The 21614-nt window shown below is 49.4% G+C and overlaps 1 protein-coding gene and 1 non-coding gene across 2 annotated transcripts; both read right to left on the bottom strand.

The window, feature by feature from the left end:
• Nucleotides 1-1154: 1154 nt before the first annotated feature.
• On the bottom strand, nt 1155-4699 carry OAZ1 (ornithine decarboxylase antizyme 1). The gene is given in 6 exon segments (XM_027547126.1): nt 1155-1709; nt 1881-1966; nt 2373-2545; nt 2950-3036; nt 3038-3095; nt 4467-4699. Coding segments are annotated over 6 exon segments (684 nt in total). The 5' UTR covers nt 4613-4699; the 3' UTR covers nt 1155-1575.
• Nucleotides 4700-18415: 13716 nt separating this feature from the next.
• TRNAG-CCC lies at nt 18416-18487 on the bottom strand. The gene has a single exon. It is a non-coding gene; the product is annotated as a tRNA-Gly (tRNA).
• Nucleotides 18488-21614: the final 3127 nt, after the last annotated feature.

Below are 21614 nucleotides of genomic sequence, written 5' to 3'. Positions count from 1 at the left end.
AAGGGGTTCGTCTGAAGGCTCCGCATGCTGTCCGGCCCTCTCCTGCCACATCACCCCTCTATGTAGGTGCTTTCTGGCCTCCAGACCTTACCCATTGTTCCTTCTGCTGATATATCTCCCCGCTATGCTCTGCTTCAGACTCCTGTACGTCCTCCAGCACCCCAACCCCAAAGCCCTTTCTCTGCCTGTGCCCTGCCCACAGACTGGAGTGTGTCCAGCCCTCTCTTCAGACCTTTGAAAGCCGACTCCATCATCAACCAGGTAACCGAATATCCCACCCAGCCCCCAGATATACTTGAATCCCTCTGAACTCTTCTAAGATACCTGCTTTGCAACCCATTTGTCAACCTGCAGGGCACAACCCCAGATTCAGCCAGCAGGTGGCGCTGCAGGGCTGCTGTCTTCGGCCTTCAGCCACCCACTTACCTCCACCCTTCCCTGGTGGCTCAGATGGTAAAGAATCTGCCCACGATGTGGGAGACCTTGGTTCAACCCCTAGGTAGGGAAGATCCCTTGAAGAAGGGCATGGCAACCCACTCCAGTATTCTTGCCTGGAGAATCCCTATGAACAGAGGAGTCTAGCAGAGGGTCTCCCATGGGGTCACACAGTTGTACCCCATGACAGCTGGGCAACTAAGCACAGCACCCACACCACTGCAGGGTCTTTGCCTTCTGACTTCCTCAGACCCCACCTCTGCTCTGGCCAGAAGGCCCACCAGCAGAGCTCCCTCCCCAGCAAGACACCATGAGGGCTGAGGATGCCCACAGCCAAACACCCACCCCTTCCTTCCCCTTCCCCCCTGGGAAAGCCCCACTTAGGCCCTGCCCTGGTCCACTTCTCAAGGCCCAGTAAACAGCTTCAGCCTGGAACCAGGCCACTCCAGCCTGCCTCAGTCACCCCAGGGAAGGGCTCTGGGGAAAGGGGAGTGGCAGGCAGGGTGGGGCGGGCTACCATCTGCCCAGGGGTGGCAGGAAGATGAGGTATGGAGGTACCCAGCTGGAGCTCTGGGTTGAGCTGGCTGTGGCCAGAGTGACACCAGGCCCTTACTTGGCTCAAGACTCTTGCTTGCGCACCTCCCTCAGCCCCTGGCAAGCCCAAGGCCCCTACTCCCTTGGCCCCAGAGCCCATCAACACCATCGAGCCAACACAGGTCTTAAGAGGGATAATCACTTTTATTTGGATTTCTGAGAGCAATAGAACGGTAGATTAATACCTATCTTTCCAAGTTAAGAGAACTAAGACTGTTCCAAAAAGACTTTCAAATAAGAAACTCCTCAAAGTACAAGGATAATCTGAATCATCTTAAACCAGCAATAAAAAAGTAAAATATAAACTTTTATTTAGAATTAAAGCAAATACTTCAGTATCACAAACACAATATTAAACTTCAAGAAATACACGGCTAATTTGGAGTGAGCGTTTATTTGCACAATTACAACATGCGGACAAACCAGCAGGTGAGCAGGCTGACGCTGGTCAGCGCAGTTGATCACACCACCCGCACCAGGCACGGCGCAAAGCACACACGCAAGGGACTGCAACTGAGGCCCCTGAGTGGCCCCAGGGTCGTCACACTACTCCTCCTCACCCGAGGACTCTCTCTCAAACGTGTAGGCCATGAAGCAAGCGTCGGGTCTCTTGGGGACAAGGGGATGCCCCGGTCTCACAATCTCAAAGCCCAAAAAGCTGAAGGTACGGAGCAAGGCGGCTGCAGAAGAGACACAGAAGAGATACAATTAAGTCAGAACTCCTGTCCACACTCAGGGCCCAGGGTCTGGAGACCAAGGCCTGAGTCCTGGACTCCATGGGCTCCACCTCCTTGCCTGGCCTCCCCGCTCCTCTCACCCCCTGGAGAATCTGAGGAAGGCAGTCAACCTACCTCGATCATCGCGGTTCTTGTGGAAGCAAATGAAGACGTGGTCAACATGGAGCTGCTCTTCAGCAAACTCAAGAAGAACTGCGAAGCTAAAGTTCCAGCATCAGGAGCTGCCCGCCCGCACCCCTACCGGGGCCCCAGCCTGATTCTTCCACTCCTGTCTGAACACCAATCTTTCCCAGGTCTAATCCAGGGTCACCTCCAGCACTGCTTACACTGGAGCCACATCACTCAAGGGGACATTCCTAGACACCATGGGGTGGCCCTGGCCCCATCTACCTGAGGCCAGCAGTAACACCCCCTCCCCTCACCCCTCGGGTGCTAACAGCTGGTCCACTGGTTCCCAGAACATGAACCTCGTGTGCAGGCTGAACATGAACCACCCGTCCGTCCCCTGGCTCAGGCCTCCCTCCTCCTCATGCAGGCTGAACATGAACCACCCACCTGTCCCCTGGCTCAGGCCTCCCTCCTCCTCGCACACAGGCTGGCCCTCACCTGTCTTTGCTCCCCTCGGGCAGAGCGCCGCCCGGGATCTCGACGTAGAGGCAGCTGTTGCTCAGCACCGCTCTCCAGTTAATATGTTTGGCCTCTGTGAGCCTGGACTGGACATTAAAAATCCTCGTCTTGTTATTAGACGTTAGTTCCTCTGTTACATTCAGCCGATTATCCTGCAGGGGAAAAAAATCACATTCAACCATAAACACCAACCTTCACAGGTTGGGGATCTTTCCCTTGGCTACCCTGACAACCCAGAAAAGCACCGAAATGACCTTTCACACACCCCCACAACCCAGTGCTGATGTTGGCTACGGAGGCCTCTGAGCAGCAGCAGCTCTGCCCAAGACCACAGAGAGCTCCAGGCTAAGGTGCTATCAGGAGCTGCCTGGGCAGTGCCTCGCACCTTTGTTCCTTCTATCTTGAGCTCAGAGCACTGGGTAAAACCAGAAAGAGAGCTCCCAGCACATGACAAGTGCACAAATGATTGCCGTCTGCTCAGAGGCAGGCGCTCTGGGTCTGACCACATTCCCCCCAGCTCAGGTCCCCAGGAGTCCAAAGGAAGGAGCATACTTACAGAGTAAAATAAATTAGCTGAAAGATTGTGATCCCTCTGACTATTCCCTCGCCCACCTGGGATCTTCAGGGGTGGGTGAGGGACATCAGGAGCACCACCGAGGCCCTGGACCCAGGTTACTACAGCAGTTGATGGAGACCCTGGAACTGGAGGAGACAGCAGGTGAGCAGCACTGGAAGGAGACCCCGCGGGCTTTGCCAACAGGGCCTGGGGTCCCAATACGGCCAAACTGAAGGTCAAGGCCTTCCAGAGCCCAAGTCCACCAGGGACCTTGTCTCCCTTTTCCAAGGGCAATGTTCACACTGAGCGCAAAAATCAACATCCGGCGGCGGGGCAGCTAAAACAATCACAGAAACAAGTGGCCACTCAAACCAGACGCCTCAGGTGATACGCTGCTTAAAGACCCACCTGTTCCCGGGGTCGGGGGGCGCTTTTGCCCTTTAACCATCTCACGACTGGCACGAAGTGCCGCCCCACCCAATCCTGCGTCAAGTTCTACTTCCCATTTCTAAGCCCAGCGCTCCAGCTTCCCCTTTCCCACTGTGCGGTCTGTAGCCGACCTGAAGCTCCAGTAAGCTTTTCTTAGGGATCTGACCTGTCCGTCCGCAGAAGCTGTCCCTGCGGCGATCCCTTCACTTGCCTGGAGACGTGGAGCCCGATCAGTGCCCCCGCCGGTGCTGCGAGGCCCGGCCCGCGGAGACGCCCTCCCGCGCGCTCCCCGCGGCCTCCGGTTGCGTCATCTCGGCAAAGGGCCCTCGGCCCCGGGGGAGATTTTCACAATCGCGCAGCCGGCAATGCCAGCAGCCATTTGCTGAGCAGCGTAAACAAGCCCCAAAGTCGCCTCCATTTTCCTCGGTTCCCATCCGGGGTCCCCTTCATCAAAGAGCTCGCGCTCCGCGCCGAGCGCGGCCCCCCTGAACCCCCGTCCCTAGCCACAACCACTCCTGGCACAGCAGTCCTCCGGGGGAAGGGCGATCCGGCATTCACCCTGATAAGGGCCCCGGGCGCCGTCTACGTGGCGCTATCCGACTCCGCGCGTCCTCGGGGCTATAAAGAGATCGCCAGGGCGGCCGCCGTCCCGTGGGAAAGGCTACTCCGCTGGGCTTGTCCGCCCGCAAACTCCACATTCCCCGGATCCGTGGGCCTGACCTCGCCCCTCAAGTCTAGCCACCCCGCAAACCCGACCCTCGCGCCTCTAAAACGGGCCGTTAACTCTGGTGTCCCCCAAACCCAACCAGGGACCCTGGAAGCTTCCCCAATCCAAACGGAAACCGCCGTGTTTGCCCCCGCCCCACACCTCAATTCGACCAGGTACCCTGGAAGCCCCTCAATCCAATCAGAGGCCCCTCCGCCCGCTTCGGGCCCGCCCCGCCCCCACCCCGCCCCCAGTACGATTGTGGCCTCGACAAAGGGGCGGACCTCGCGCTCCCCGGACTTCCGCGGCGCCCCGAGGCCTGCCCCCTGCGGGCCTGCGCGGCGCCGCTTCTGGAAGCTTCGGGCGGGGGCGGGGCGCTTACCTCTCACTGCTGCGGCCTCCGCGGCTGTGCAGGCTAAGGAGCGGCATGGTGCGGGTGGCGTGGACGGTGGCGCTGGGTTTATCCCCTTCCTTCTCTCTGGCGAAGCAGTGGCTGTTGAGGATCCGCTGCAGGGAGGATTTCACCATCCGGCCGCTGGGGTCCGAAACCAGCAAAACCTCCGCTGCGCTTCTCCGCGCCGCCGCCGCTGCTCGCCGTTCGCAAAATGGCGCCGCCGTCGCCGCCCACCTTTATAGACAACGCACTCAGGCCACGCCCCCACGCCGCGGGAACGCGGCCGCACGAGGGTGCGGAGCCACCGGGAAACCCAGGTGTGCCCGCCCCTCTCGGCGTCTGATTGGCAAGCGGCGAGGTACACGAGTTGGGGCGGTGCCTTGGATTGGAAGAATGCTTCGGGTCCCGCCCCGTTCCGTTGCCAAGCTCTGCGGACGCGCGGAGGAGGCGGGGCCGCCGTGGCGTCTGGAACGCGCGGGGCGCGCACCTCGCCCCGCCCCCCCCCCCCCCCCCACAGCCGGGCCTAGAGACCACGGCCCACCTCTGCGCTGGCTTTTGGGGTGGAGGTGGGGGTGGGGTCGGAATCTTACGGGGGCCACGTCTCCACAGTGGTCCACGTCGCCCTAGTCAGGGTCCCTTCTCCTGGAGCCGGCTCTGGGCGACAAAGGCCACGGATATTTGGAGGAGACGTCCTAGCGCCCCGTCACCTTATAGGAAAGAATAATTTTTAGTAACCTGATATTTATCGATCTTAATAATGATTTTCTGGATCCGATCTTTCACATGTTGAAACAATTTACAGTTAAAAAAGAACTTTAAATGGTAAAGATAATATTCAAATTTAGTAAAATATTTCGTATACCATCTGGACTTCAGCAAAAATACTTTTCCTTGAGGATAAAATCACAGAGATATTTCACGTATGATTTAAATTTTGCCCCAAGCATAAATATTATTCTTTCAAGCCCCACTTTGTTTCATGTTTTTATGTTTTAGGCACAAATAAAGTCTCCAAAGAGTTACACGGAATGAAGTAGCTACTTGCTTCTTTGTCTTTACAATCCCTGCCTCTCAGTTTTATCTCATTTTTACTTCCAATCTACAGTACTGTGTCCACTGGGGTTAGAGACACAAACTTTCCACAAAGGGACCTTGAAATATTACAAAACTGATAGAAATTTACTCTCCAAAGCCTGTGGCTGAGTCCCTGTGTGTTTTCAAATTCCCTTTTCTGTTGAATGAAGAATTTATTATTTACTTATACAGCATTTGTAATACAAACATCTAATTTTCAGCATCCCTATGTACAATTATTAAGACTCAACAGAGGAGTTGCCCTGGCAGTTCAGTGCTTAAGGCTTCACGTTCCAATGCATAGGGTACAGGTTCCATTCCCCGGTCTTGTAGCTAAGAGCCCACGTGCCTCAGAGCCAAAAAACCAACACAAAGAACAGAAGCAATGTTAAGATAAACTCAATAAAGACTTTAAAAAGTGGTCCACATCGAAAATTACTTAGGACTTCCCTGGTGGTCCAGTGGTTAAGAATTCACCTGCCAACGCAGAGGACATGGGTTTGACCCCTGGTCAGGAAAGATTCCACGTGCCACAGGGCAGCTAAGCCCATGTGTTACAACTACTGAGCCCACACTCCAAAACTACTGAAGCCTGTGCACCCTAGAGCCTGTGCTCGGAAACAAAAGAAGCCACCACAATGAGAAGTCTGTGCACCTCAACTAGAGAGTAGTCTCTGGCTTGCCGAATCTTTTAAAAGCCTGCTTGCAGCAATGAAGACCTAGTGCAGCCAAAAATAAATAAATAAATTCTTTTAAAATCTTTTTTTTTTTTTTTTTAAAGAAAAACTCAACAAAGACTGTAATAATAACAAGTGTTAGGTCAACTGAAGAAATTTCTCAGGGGAAGAATATTTAATCGATGATACTGTTTAGAATTGTCACATGGTGAAGACAAAAAGCAGATGAATTTGTACTTAACTTTCTAATTGCTTTCAATGTTTCTTTTATTTCCAGGGTTTGCTCTCACCCATCTTAGTTCAGTTCAGTCACTCAGTCATGCCCTACTCTTTGCAACCCCACGGACTGCAGCACACCAGACTTCCCTGTCCATAACCAACTCCTGGAGCTTGCTCAACTCATGTCCATCGAGTCAGTGATCGAGTCATCGATGTAACTATCTCCTTGTCTGTTGTTGTCTTCTCCTTCTGCCTTCACTCTTTCCCAGCACCAGGGTTTTTTCCGGTGAGTCAGTTCTTAGTATCAGGTGGCCAAAGTATTGGAGCTTCAGCTTCAGCATCAGTCCTTCCAATGAATATTCAAGGTTGATTTCCTTTAGGATTGATTAGTTTGATCTCCGTGCAGTCCACTTCAGTTCAGTCGCTCAGCTGTGTCCAACTCTTTGCAACTCCATGAATTGCAGCAGGAGAAGGAAATGGCAACCCACTCCAGTGTTCTTGCCTGGAGAATCCCAGGGATGGCAGAGCCTGGTGGGCTGCCATCTATGGGGTCGCACAGAGTCAGACACGACTGAAGCGATTTAGCAGCAGCAGTAGCAGCAGCAGCAGGCCTCCCTGTCCATCACCAACTCCCGAAGTTCACTCAAACTCACGTCCATCGAGTTGGTGATGCCATCCAGCCATCTCATCCTCTGTCGTCCCCTTCTCCTCCTGCCCCCAATCCCTCCCAGCATCACAGTCTTTTCCAATGAGTCAACTCTTCGCTTGAGGTGGCCAAAGTACTGGAGTTTTAGCTTAGCATCATTCCTTCCAAAGAACACCCAGGACTGATCTCCTTCAGAATGGACTGGTTGGATCTCCTTGCAGTCCAAGGGACTCTCAAGAGTCTTCTCCAACACCACAGTTCAAAAGCATCAATTCTTCGGCACTCAGCCTTCTTCACAGTCCAACTCTCACATCCATCCATAACTACTAGAAAAGCCATAGCCTTGACTAGATGGACCTTTGTCAGCAAAGTAATGTCTCTTCTTTTTAACACGCTATCTAGGTTGGTCATAGCTTTTCTTCCAAGGAGCGAGCATCTTTTGATCTCATGGCTACAGTCACCATCTGCAGTGATTTGGGAGCCCCCCAAAAATAAAGTCTCTCACTTTTCCATTGTTTCCCCATCTATATGCCATAAAGTGATGGGACCGGATGTCATGATCTTTATTTCTTGAATGTTGAGTTTTAAGCCAACATGGAAAAAGCAAGAGAGTTCCAGAAAAACTCTTAAGGGTCCTCACTATTTGTGGGGCCAGTATGTCATTATTTAAACTGTTTTCTTTTTTAAAAAAAATGTTATTTATTTATTTATGGCTGCACTGGGTCTTCATTGCTACCAAGGGCTTTCTCTAGTTGCCATGCTCAGGCTTCTCATTTATGGTGGCTTCTCTTGTTGCCAAGACAAGGTCTAGGGTATGCAGGTTCAGTTGTTGCAGCTCATGGGCTTAGTTGCCCCACACCATGTGGGATCTTCCCAGACCAGGGATCGAACTGGTGTCCCCTGCATTGGCAGGCAGATTCTTAAGCACTAGACCACCAGGGAAGCCCTAGGCTCTGATTTCTTGAGGCTAGAAGAGCCTCGGGGTTTCCAAATCTGGGTCTTTGCCACATGGCAACTCTCTCGTGTGTGACACAGACGAGCAATTCTGGGCTGAGAATGCCAGGATCCAGAACTGCCCATGGCCAGCTACTGGTCAGTGGGTTGAGCTGTGTTTACCCCCCATGACTGAGAGCAGACAGCGACCAGGCTCCGAGCTGAGCCCCCAGCATACAGAACCTGGTCAGGGAGGTGTCTCCAAGAAGTTCTCACCTGCCGGGCCAGGGTCTAGGGGGTGTCGTCCAGGTCTCTGCAGTCCACAAGGAGCCAGCAGGAGCCTCCGGACTCAAAAGTTGGGGCGGGAGGTTCCTTCCTCAGTGGCTGGCCCCAAGCCCTTGCAGGCCAAAGCACGCTTTAATTTGGAATCACCGTGGATGGAAAGGGGCAAAAATACAGCCTGTTTGGGTTTCCCAGGTGGTGCTAGTGGTAAAAGAATCTGCCTGCAATGCAGGAGATTCGAGACGAAGTTTCAATCCCTGGGTCAGGAAGATTCCCTGGAGGAGAAAATGGCAGCCCACTCTAGTACTCTGGCCTGGAGAATCCCATGGATAGAGGAACCTCATGAACTACAGTCCATGGAGTCACAGAGTCAGACGTGACAGAGCAACTGAGCACACACTGGTAAAAAAACAAGCGAAAAACTGTAGCAGCTTGGAGAAAAGCAGGGGTGGAGGAAAACATGGGTGCTTCTAGGGTTAGGGTGGGATGTGTCTGGGAAAGTGGCCGTGGGGGATCCGGCTGTCAGAGGGCTCCCAACTCTGGGCAGAGATGTGAGCAGTGTCCTGTCATCCTGCTGGGGAGAGCGCACCCCGGTTCTGGAGGCAGCTCCCTCAGCCTGCTGTGGGGGAGGTGGCAGTGATGTACAAGATGATACCTCTGTTCTATCACCGTGGGTGCCCGTCAGGGGCACCAAGGCGCCTGCCACTAAGACGGTAAACACGGAACAGGACCAAACTCTCCTCCAGAGTCTTCCAGCACCAGAACCTCTGCTTGCTGTCACATCTCCCTCGTGAAACTCAGTCAGGGTTTGGTTTTCTATGATTATTACCACTTTAGTTTCGTCTGAGCCGGGTCTTTCCTGCTGCGTGCAGGCTTTTCTCTAGTTGCAGTGAGCGGGGGCTACTCCCTAGTTGAGGTGCTCAGGCTTCTCACTGTGGTGAGTTCTCGTTGCAGAGCACGGGTCCTAGAGCGCAGGCTTTAGGAGTTGTGGCGCATGGCTTTAGTTGCTCCTCAGCATGTGGAACCTTCCTGGACCAGGGACCGAATCTGTGTCCCCTGCATCAGCAGGCGGATTCTTAGCCACTGCACCACCAAGGAAGTCCCAGGGTGGAGTTCTTGAGGGAGAAATGAATTCCCACTCTCCACTTTCGGGGCATCCTGGGGGCTGGGGGATGGAGCAGCCTCCCAGGCCCCACCCACTGGATGCCAGGAGTGACAGTCACCAGCATGACAATCACAGGAGTCCCCCGACTCATCCAGTCTTCCCCCACTGTCACTTTCTCCTTTCTTCATGTAATCTGGGGACACCCAGAAGGGGAAGGGAAGGAGTGACAAGGTAGTATTAGCAGACGCAAGCTACATATTAGCTTAATGTATTATTTATTTATTTATTTGGCTTTATCCAATCTTAGTTGTGGCATGCAGGATCTTTCTTCAAGGCTCACAGACTCTCTGCTTGTGGTGAGCAGGCTTAGTTGCCCCAAGGCATGTGGGATTTTAGTTCCCTGAGCAGCAATCAAACCCACATCTCCTACATTGCCCAGTGAATTCTTAACCACTGAACTACCAGGGAAGTCCCTATATATTATATATAGATTGGATATAAACAACAGGGTCCTACTATATAGCACAGGAAACTATATTCAATGTCCTATGATAAGCCATAATGGAAAAGAATATGAAAAAAGAGGGCTTCCCTGGTGGCTCAGTGGTAAAGAATCCGCCTTCCAATGCAGGGCACATGGGTTCAATCCCTGGTCCAGGAAGATCCCACATGTGGAGGAAAGCTAAGCCCGGGCCCCACGACTACTGAGTCTGTGCTCTAGAGCCCGTGCTCAGCGACAAGAGAAGCCGCCACAATGAGAAGGTCACACACCGAGTAACTAGAGAGCAGCCTCCGCTCCCCACAACTAGAGAAAGGCCCTGCACAGCAGCAAAGACCCAGCACAACCAAAAAGAAATACATATATACAGTGGGAAAAGAAGAATATGAAAAAGAATGTACATATAAGTATAACTGAGTCAATTTGCTGTAGAGAGGAAATTAACACAACATTGTAAACCAACTATGTGTGTGTACCTGCTAAGTCGCTTCAGTCATGTCTGACTTTGTGATGCTATGGACTGTAGACCTCCAGGGTCCTCTAATTCAATACAATAAAATTAAAACAATTTTTAAAAAGGACAAAAAAAGAAAAAGCAAGAAATCAGAGGGGTGGTGCCTCAATGGGGGTAGGGAATGTGTGAGAGGTGAAGGCCCTTGGACTGCAGGAGGGAAAAGAGGGGCATCAGGGAGGGCTTCCTGAAGGTGGTGAGAGCAGAGCTGCTAGGAACGGAAAGGAGAAGGCATGGACGACGGAGGGCCCATGCCCAGGCTCCCACTAGAATCAGTATGGTGAGTCCAGTGGTTAGGATTCCACACTCACTGGCACTGGTCAACCACCACTCGGGGAACTAAGATCCCAAAAGCTGCATGGTGTGGCCAAAAAATTTAAAAAGTAAGATGGGTAAGGGGCTTCCCTGGTGGCTCTATGGTAAAGAATCCACCTGCAATGCAGGAGACCGGCATTGGATCCCTGGGTCAGGAAGATCGCCTCTCCCACACCCCCCTACCCCCACTCCAGAGAAGGAAAAGACAGCCCACTCTGGTATTCTTGTCTGGGAAATCCCATAGATAGAGGAACCTGGCAGGCCCCAGACTATACGATCGAAGAGAGTCAGACACAACTGAGCAACTAAACAAGAAGATGGGTAAGTGGACAAAGCAAACACGGCAAATACGACTTGTATAGATAGCCTCTGGACAGTGGCAGTAAGGGCCTTCCCTCTAAAGTTCCCTCCGTTTGAAAACTTTCTTCATCACATGCTGAAAAGTCAACAGAAAAGAAGCTAAACTCCTTTCTCCTCATTCAGTGGCCTTTTCAAGCCCCGCCCTCTCTCCTGAGCTTACGCTCCACACAGAACCATTCAGAGTCCTCTGGACTCTTGAACAAACAGCCAAAAAAGGGAAGTAAACAAAAAACAACCACTTTTCCCTACACCTCGCACAGGCCTGGGCAAGAACCAGGCCTTGGCCTGAAGAGGCCGGATTTGGCCACAAATCCGCACGCACGCATGTCTGTCACTGGTGATAAAACACAACGCACCCTGATGTGCCCCTGGCATTATGCCAGCTCCATAAAAACACCCTCACCAGGGACTGGAGGGGGGATGGCAGAGATGAGCAGTCTTATCTCAGACTCTGGGCTACTTTTTATCTCATTTATATAATACAGTTACATATAGTTGAAGTATAGTTAATTTACCATGTTGTGTTAATTTCAAGTGTATAGCAAAGTGAATCAGTTTTACACACACACGCGCACATACTTATATATATTCTTTTTCAGATTCTTTTCCCATACAGGTTATTACAGGGTATTGAATATAGCTCCCTATGCTATACAGTGAAGGGTGAAGTGGAAGTCACTCAGTCATGACTGACTCTTTGTGACTCCATGCACTATAGCCCGCTAGGCTCCTCTGTCCATGGGATTCTCCAGGCAAGAATACTGAAGTGGGTAGCCATACCCTTCTCCAGGGGATCTTCCGGACCCAGGGATTGAACCTGGGTCTCCTGTATTGCAGGCAGATTCTTTACCATGTGAGCCATCAGAGAAGTCCTGTGCTATACAATAGTTCCTTGTTATTTATCTGTTTTGGAATTTCCAGTTATTTATTTATTTACTTTTGGCTGCACTGAGTCTTCGTTGCTGTGTTGGGCCTCCTCTGGTTGTGGTGAGCGGGGGCTACAGTGCTCAGTCTTTTCATTTCAGCGCTTCTCATGCTGCAGAGCATGGGCTCTAGAGCACACGGGTTTCAGTAGTTGTGGCTCCCAGGCTCTGGAGGGCAGGCTCAGTGGTTGTGGCGCAGGGGCTTAGTTGCTCTAAGGCATATGGAATCATCCCAGACCAGGGATCGAACCCATGTCCCCTGCATTGTCAGGCAGATTCCTGTCCCCTGTCCCGCCAGGGAAGCTCAGAGTTTCCAGGTTTGTGGCGATTACGCAAAGGATGTCTTGGTCCTCAGTGTACACGTATTTATGGCATTCTAGATAATTTTCTTAGGATCATTTCCTCGAAGTGGCATTTCTAGGGCAACAAACAGCTCTTACCTAAGACCTTCTAGAAATGCTGTAAGAATTTATTCTCCCACTAACAGCAGAGGCCAAGGCCTGCTTTGCCACAGCCTCACTGATAGGAAGTATTATCATAAAAAAAGGTCTTGCAACATTTGTTGCCTTGATCTGCATGAGAATGCTGGCATGTGGGGTTGGAAAGTCTCCTCCTGGGGGAGATTTTCTTTCTGCTGTGTTTATGTTAGTCAGGAAGACTGGGGTCTGGTGCAGAAACAAAATGGCGTAAGGCAGGAGGGGCTCAGGACTTCCTGGTGGTCCAGCAGTTAAGACTGTTGGCTTCCACTGTAGGTGGCATGGGTTCCATCCCTAGCCCGGGGAGCTAAGATCCCTCATGCTGAGAGGTGCAGCCAAGAAAAACAAAAAAATTCAATATAAATAAGTAAATAATTAAAAAAATTTTTTTTCTTTAAAAAAGCAGGAAGGGCTCACCATAGCAAGACGCCACATCACACCCACTAAGCTGACTGTTATCAAAAAGATGGAAAATGGCAAGTGGCAGCGAGGATGCAGAGAAACTGGAACCTTGCGCATGGCTGCTGCGAAGGATGTAAAATGGTGTGGCTGCTGTGGGAAAGTCTGGATGGCTGAACACAGAATCACCATATGACCTGGGTGCATCTGGGAAAGAGCTGAGCACGGGGACTGGAAGAGATGTTTGCACCCCCGTGTTCACAGCAGCTTGATGCATGCCAACCAAAAGATGGAGACACCCCAAGTGTCCATGGATGGATGATGGATGAACACAATGAGGTCCATCCACTCAGTGGAATATTACTCAGCCTTGAAAAGGAAGGAGATTCTGACTACATGGATGAACTTTGAGGACATGATGCTCAGTATAGCTGTGAAAAGAAGAGAAGCAAAAAGCAAAGCAGAAAAGGAAAGATACAAGCATCTGAATGCAGAGTTCCAAAGAATAGCAAGAAGAGATAAGAAAGCCTTCCTCAGCGATCAATGCAAAGAAATAGAGGAAAACAACAGAATGGGAAAGACTAGAGATCTCTTCAAGAAAATGAGAGATACCAAGGGGACACATTTCATTCAAAGATCAGCTCAATAAAGGATAGAAATGGTATGGACCTAACAGAAGCAGAAGATATTAAGAAGAGGTGGCAAGAATACACAGAAGAACTGTACAAAAAAGATCTTCATGACCCAGATAATCACGATGGTGTGATCACTGACCTAGAGCCAGACATCCTGGAATGTGAAGTCAAGTGGGCCTTAGAAAGCATCACTAGGAACAAAGCTAGTGGAGGTGATAGAATTCCAGTTGAGCTATTTCAACCCCTGAAAGATGATGCTGTGAAAGTGCTGCACTCAATGTGCCAGCAAATTCGGAAAACTCAGCAATGGCCACAGGACTGGAAAAGGTCAGTTTTCATTTCAATCCCAAAGAAAGGCAATGCCAAAAAATGCTCAAACTACCGCACAGTTGCACTCATCTCACATGCTAGTAAAGTAATGCTCGAAATTCTCCAAGCCAGGCTTCAGCAATATGTGAACCGTGAACTTACTGATGTTCAAGCTGGTTTTAGAAAAGGCAGAGGAACCAGACACCAAATTGCCAACATCCGCTGGATCATGGAAAAAGCAAGAGAGTTCCAGAAAAGCATCTATTTCTGCTTTATTGACTATGCCAAAGCCTTTGACTGTGTGGATCACAATAAACTGTGGAAAATTCTGAAAGAGATGGGAATACCAGACCACCTGACCTGCCTCTTGAGAAATCTGTATGCAGGTCAGGAAGCAACAGTTAGAACTGGACATGAAACAACAGACTGGTTCCAAATAGGAAAAGGAGTACGTCAAGGCTGTTTATTGTCACCCTGCTTATTTAACTTATATGCAGAGTACATCATGAGAAACACTGGGCTGGAAGAAGCACAAGCTGGAATCAAGATTGCCGGGAGAAATCTCAATAACCTCAGATATGCAGATAACACCACCCTTATGGCAGAAAGTGAAGAGGAACCAAAAAGCCTCTTGATGAAAGTGAAAGTGGAGAGTGAAAAAGTTGGCTTAAAGCTCAACATTCAGAAAACGAAGATCATGGCATCCGGTCCCATTACTTCATGGGAAATAGATGGGGAAACAGTGGAAACAGTGTCAGACTTTATTTTTTTGGGCTCCAAAATCACTGCAGATGGTGACTGCAGCCATGAAATTAAAAGACGCTTACTCCTTGGAAGGAAAGTTATGACCAACCTAAATAGCATATTCAAAAGCAGAGACATTACTTTGCCAACAAAGGTCCGTCTAGTCAAGGCTATGGTTTTTCCTGTGGTCATGTACGGATGTGAGAGTTGGACTGTGAAGAAGGCTGAGTACTGAAGAATTGATGCTTTTGAACTGTGATGTTGGAGAAGACTCTTGAGAGTCCCTTGGACTGCAAGGAGATCCAACCAGTCCATTCTGAAGGAGATCAGCCTTGGGATTTCTTTGGAAGGAATGATGCTAAAGCTGAAACTCCAGTACTTTGGCCACCTCATGCGAAGAGTTGACTCATTAGAAAAGACTCTGATGCTGGAAGGGATTGGGGGCAGGAGGAGAAGGGGACGACAGAGGATGAGATGGCTGGGTGGCATCACTGACTCGATGGACGTGAGTCTGAGTGAACTCCAGGAATTGGTGATGCACAGGGAGGCCTGGCGTGCTGCGATTCATGGGGTTGTGAAGAGTCGGACATGACTGAGCGACTGAACTGAACTGAAGAGAAGCCAGATACAGAACACACACTGTCTGATCCCACTCACAAGAGGTCGTAGAGGAGTCAGATCCACAGAGACAGGAAGTATACGATGGGGCCAGGGGCTGGGGGGAGGAGATGGGGAAAGTAGTAGTAGTGAAAGTCTTAGTTGCTCAGTTGTGTCCGACTCTTTGCAACCCTATGGACTGTAGCCTGCCAGGTTCCTCTGTGCATGGGATTCTCCAGGCGAGGATACTAGGGTGGGTAGCCATTCCCTTCTCCAGGGGATCTTCTTGACCTAGGGATTGAACCCAGGTATCCTGCATTGAAGGTGGATTCTTTCCTGTCTGAGCCATCAGAGAAGCCCCAGGGATGAGGAGTCAGAGTTTCATGGGGACAGAGTTTCAGTTTGGGAAGGTGAGAAAGTTCTGGAGATGATGGTGGGGATGGTTGCAGGACAATGTGAATGTACTTAATGCCACTGAGCTGTGGACTTAGAAATGGTCAAGACAGCAGATTTATTGTATGTGTATTTTACAATAGAAATATTTAATGACATCCCACACCCACAATCCAGGTGTATTTCTTCCTCTGGCCTGATGGCCTTCTGGGGCCCACAGGGGGTGCTGCTCCCTGGAGTGATCCAAGCACCCCACCCTCTTGGATTTCACTGTGACCCTGGAAGAAATCAGGCAGCAGCTAACAGCCCCAGCCTGGACATGATCCCAGAATGGACAGGATGGTAAATTTCACAGGATATGTATTTTCCCACAATGAAAAGTTTCAAAGGAATATTTAGGAACTGGTGGTGAAAGGTGCACAGCCACTCTGGGGACTGTCTTTGCGTCCTTCTACAAGCCTAAAATTATTTCAAAGTAAGATGTTAAAAATGAACCCACTCTCTGTGTCTGTGGATCGGCCTGTTCTGCACATTTCCCATGGGTGGAATCACACCCTGTGTGTCCTTCTGTGTCTGCTTCTCTCACTGAGCATCGTGTTCTCAGGGTTGGTCCATGTGGTAGCGAGTGTCAGGGTTTCTCCCATTTTCGTGGCTGAGTGATGCTCCAGTGTGTGGAGGGACACCTGGGTCTATCTCCTCATTAATCTATCGAAGGATGCTTGTGTCATTTGTATCTTTTGGCTTTTGTGAGTCGAGCTGCTCTGGACGTACGTTTACAAATATCTATTCTAGTCCTTGCTTTCTATTCCTTCGGGTGTACACGTAGGAGTGGAATCACTGTCATATGGTCACACTATGTTTAGCTTTTTGAGGAACTGCCAAGCCATAATATACTCTTAAAAAAAAAATGTAGGTTCCGAAATAAGATGTTCAGACCTTCACTAATGATGCCAGTCTTGTGAAAATAAATCTGTAAATAATATTGAAATGTGAGGTTGCAAAAACATCCGAGGAAAGAACCCTGGAATATTAAACAATGTCTGTTTTTGAATAAGAGCAGGTGGTGTTTTAAACATTGTGCTCTTTGAACTTGTCTATGTTTCTAAACATCCGGTTTCGCCTGCTTTGGCGAGGCATAGAAATAGGAGGTGCTTTTGAAGGAGGTGGGAGGGGCAGGAGGGTGCCAGCCTCCACCCTGAAGGTCTCCTAGTACCTCCTGGGGGTGGGAGGCGGGCTTACGTGTTCAGGACTTTCACTGGTGGTGATTCACTGACAAAATCCACTTCCCATTTCTTCTCAGGGATCCTGAAGTGGCTCACAATTTCCAGCTGCAAATAGCTGGCTGCAGGTTTTAGAATGTACCTTTGAAGGCTGAGCCCCCCTGCCCCCCAGCACAGGGCAGCTGGTTTCCCTACATCATCAAATGGGGCCGGGGGGGTGTGGATATTCAGGAACTGAATTTTTCACAGCTGCTCCAACATATGTCTGCATACTGGTGGGCTTCAATCAGCAATAATTTGTTCTCTTTAAAAAAAAAAAGTGCTCAGTCACTCAGTAGTGTTGTGTCCAACTTTTTGCAACCCCAGAGACTGTAGCCCACCAGTCTCCTCTGTTCATGGAATTCTCCAGGCAAGAATACTGGAGTCGGTTGCCATTCCCTTCAGACCATAAAGAAGGCTGAGCGCAGAAGGCTGGTGCTTTCAAACTGTGATGCCGGAGAAGACTCTTGAGAGTCCCTTGGACTGCAGGGAGATCAATCCAGTCAATCCTGAAGGAAATCAACCCTGAATATTCATCAAAAGAACTGATGTTGAAGCTGAAGTTTCAGTACTTTGCCCGCCTGATGTGAAGAGATGACTCCCTGGAAAAGACTCTGATACTGGGAAAGATTGAGAGGAGAAGCGGGCAACAGAGGATGAGATGGTTGGATGACATCACTGACTCAATGGACATGAGTTTGACCAAACTCCAGGAGATGGTGCAGGAAAGGGAAGCCTGGCATGCTGCAGTCCATGGGGTCGCAAAGAGTCAGATGCAACTGAGCGACTGAACAACAGCTCCTGCACTGTAAGCGGCTTCTTTACTGCTGAGCCGCCAGGGAAGCCCCCATACTACAACTGGTCTTAGCCGTTTTTGTTTATTTATTTGATTGGTCTTAGTTGCGGCACTCTGGATCTTTAGTTGCAGCATGTGAACTATTAGTTGTGGCATGTGGGATCTAGTTCCCCGACCAGAGATTGAACCCAGGTCCCCTGCTTTGGGAACATGGAGTCTTAGCCACTGGGCCAGGGAAGTCCCAAGAGCTGTTTCCATGGGTAACTCCTATGATGGCCCATGTGTGCTAAAAGTACATTATGTGGACAAACCAACAAGGCTGTTTATATTGTCTCATGCGTTTTGACAGTTTAAATTAAACAAGGTCTCTCCCCTAGCACTGCTGACATGGGGACTGAGTCATTCTCTATAGGGGTTCGTCCTGAGCACTGTGAGAGGCTCAGCAGCATTCCTGGCCCCATCCTCTCAATGCCAGGAGCCCCCACCCCAGTGGTGACACTCACAGTTGTGGCCTGGTGGCCCCTTGGGGCAGAATCCCCACCCACAGCTGAGAACCACAGACCTACCATTATAGACATCATGTCCTTTCACAAATTTCAAAATATGTAGCTCAGGGAGAGTATTCCAAGTTTCCTTAGTGCTTCTGCAATAAGCCTGTGACTTTTTTTTTTTTCACTATCTTAAAAATTCATTGATTTGGCTGCACCAGGTCTTAGTTGCAGCAGGCAGGATCTTTGATCATCGTTGTGACATATGAACTCTCAGTTGCGGCACACAGGATCTAGTTCCCTGACCAGGAATCGAACCTGGGCCCCTGCGTTGGGAGCACGGAGTCTAAGCCACTGGACCACCAGGGAAGTCCCCAAAATCCAGTTTCTTAAGTTGGTTTTCACCTTTTCAGCCCCAATGTCAAAAACACCAAGGTGGAAAAACTCTGCCATAGAAAATGCAGGCTGACCTGTAATAACAGAAGGTAGGTCAGGGGTTGTCTGGGGCCCAGAGGCAGGGAGAGAGGGAAGGAGAGGTCACAGAAGGGCTCGAGGGAACTTTTGAGAGTAATAGGAATAGTCACTGATTGTGCTCGTACTTTCACAGAGCATGTTTTTGTTGTTTAGATGCTAAATTACGTCTGACTGTCTGTGACTGCCCCCCGCATGGACTCTAGCTGGCCTGTCTCCTCTGTCCATGGAACTTCCCAGGCAAGAAAACTGGAGTGGGCTGCCATTTCCTTTTCCAGGGGATCTTCCCAACCCAGGGATTGAACCCACGTCTCCTGCATTGGCAGTTGGATTCTTTATTGCTGAGCCACCAAGGAAGCCCTTCACAGGGTATATTTACATCAAAACTTATCAGATTCTGGAATTTAAAGCTGTGCATTTCAATGTGTATATGTCAGTTATACCTCAATAAAGCTGTTGTTGTTGTTTTTTTAATGAAGTCCCCATGATATCTGCTCCTTTTCCTGCTGAATTTTTCTCCACAAAGTTTATCATCTTCTAACACTGAAGTTTTCTTACCTCATCACTGTGTTTATAATCAGTATCAACCATCTCTCCCATCCTGATCTCAAGTTCTATGATCTAGAGATCTTTGTCTTTTTGTTTGCTGTGTTAAGAGGTGCTTCATAAATGTTTGTTAAGATGGTAAAGATTAAAGAATAATTTTGACTACAGCCTATTTTTTATGCTCAAGCTGGATTTAGAAAAGGCAGAGGAACCAGAGATTACATTGCCAACATCCATTGAATCATAGAAAAAGCAAGAGAATTACAGAAAAACATCTACTTCTGCTTCATTGACTATGCTAAAGCCTTTGACTGTTGAATCACAACCAACTGGGGAAAATTCTTAAACACATGGGAATACCAGTCCACCTTACCTGCCTCCTGAGAAACCTGTATGCAGGTCAAGAAGCAATAGTAAGAACTGGACATGGAACAATGGACTGCTTCCAACTTGGGAAAGGAGTAGGTCAAGGCTGTATATTGTCACCCTGCTTATTTAACTTATATGCAGAGTACATCATGCAAAATTCTGAGCTGGATGAAGCACAAACTGAAATCAAGATTGCCGAAAGAGATATCAATAACCTCAGATATGCAGATGACACCACCCTTATGGTAGAAAGTGAAGAGGAACTAAAGAGCCTCTTGATGAAGGTGAAAGAGAGTGAAAAAGCTAGCTTAAAACTCAACATTAAAAAAATGAAGATCCTGGCATCCAGACCCATCACTTCATGGTAAAAGATGGGGAAACAATGGAAACAGTGACAGACTATTTTCTTGGGCTCCAAAATCACTTCAGGCGGTGACTGTAGCCATGAAATGAAAAGCCGATTGCTCCTTGAAAGAAAAGCTATGACAAACCTAGACAGTGTCATCACTTTGCCAACAAAGGTCCGTGTGGTCAAAGCTATGGTTTTTCCAGTAGTCGTGTACGGATGTGAGAGTTGGACCATAAAGAAGGCTGAGCATCAAAGAACTGATGCTTTTGAATTGTGGTGTTGGAGAAGACTCTTGAGAGTCCCTTGAATTGCAAGGAGATCAAACCAGTCAATCCTAAAGGAAATCAACCTTGAATATTCATTGGAAGGACTGATGCTGAAGCTGAAGCTCCAACACTTTGGCCACCTGATGTGAAGAACAGACTTGTTAGAAAAGACCCTGATGCTGGGAAAGATTGAGGGCAGAAAAAGAAGGGGATGACAGAGGACAAGATGGTTGGAGGTATTATCAACTCAATGGTGGTAAGTTTGAGCAAGCTTCGGGAGATGGTGATGGACAGGGAAGTCTGGCGTGCTGCAGCCCATGGGGACAGAGTCCTGACTTAGCCACTGAGCAACAACAAACAGCCTATGTTTTTACATTACAGGGAGGTGGCGGGTTGCTTGCAAACTCAAAGTCAGCCAGCAGAGGGCAGTGCTAGTCAGACTCAAAGATGAGATGGCTCTTCCCTGACATGATCTTGATCTGAAGCCCTGAGTATGGGGATCTGGCCAGAGATTTGGGTGTCTATGATGTCTCAGTTCCAGCACTGAATCGGTTCCCTTATCCACAAATGACCCATCCATTCATCCACCCATCCACCCATCCATCCATCCACCCCCATCCATCCATCAACCCACCCACCCACCCACCCACCCACCCATCCATCCATCTATTCATCCACCCCATCCATCCATCCATCTATCTGTCCATTCACCCATCTATCTCCTACCATCTGCTCATCCATTCATCATCCATACACCCACCCATCCATCCTCCCATCACCCACCCATTTATTCATGCATTCAATAATATTACTGAGCGCCTATTGTGGCAATGAGCAGAGGTGGAAAGCAAAGTCATAACCAAGAGAAGTTTGGGGAGGACTGGTCCAGGCAGAGGTCAGAACCAAACGAAGGGTTAGAATGAACTTACGATGTTTGTATCATGGAGGAACAGAGAGGAGGTGGGTGTGGTTGGAGCAAAGTGAACAAGGGAGGCACTGACGGAAGATGAGCTTGGCCAGGTCATCGGGGAACATATCAGGCGTCACCTTGTGGGAGAATTTATTGAGTGCCTATGGCTTATGTGTTCTTCTGTTTCCATCCTCTCAACAATGGGTGGGGTCATCTCCATTTGCTCTTGTCTAAATTTATTTTGTATTGAAGCATAGTTGATTTACAGTGTTGTGCCAATCTCTGCTACCTGGCAAAGTGACAGTTATATACATATATACATTCCTTTTAAAAATATTCTTTTCCATTATGGTTTATCTCAGGAGATTGGACATAGTTCCCTGTGGTATACAGATGGGCTTTGTTGTTTATCTGTTCTAAATGTAAGAGTTTGAATTTACTAACCCCGGACTTCCAGTCTATCCCTCTCCCTCCCTCCCCTTGGCAAGCACAAGTGTGTTCTCTGTCTGTGAGTCTGATTCTGTTTTGTAGACAAGTTCATTTCTGCTGTATTTTAGACTCCACATAAAAGTGGTATCATACGGT

Source organism: Bos indicus x Bos taurus, chromosome 7 (genome assembly GCF_003369695.1).
Source record: "Bos indicus x Bos taurus breed Angus x Brahman F1 hybrid chromosome 7, Bos_hybrid_MaternalHap_v2.0, whole genome shotgun sequence".
In the NCBI taxonomy this organism is placed as follows: domain Eukaryota; kingdom Metazoa; phylum Chordata; class Mammalia; order Artiodactyla; family Bovidae; genus Bos; species Bos indicus x Bos taurus.
The sequence above is the reverse complement of the archived record's forward strand: the minus strand, read 5'-3'. Positions and strand labels throughout refer to the sequence as shown.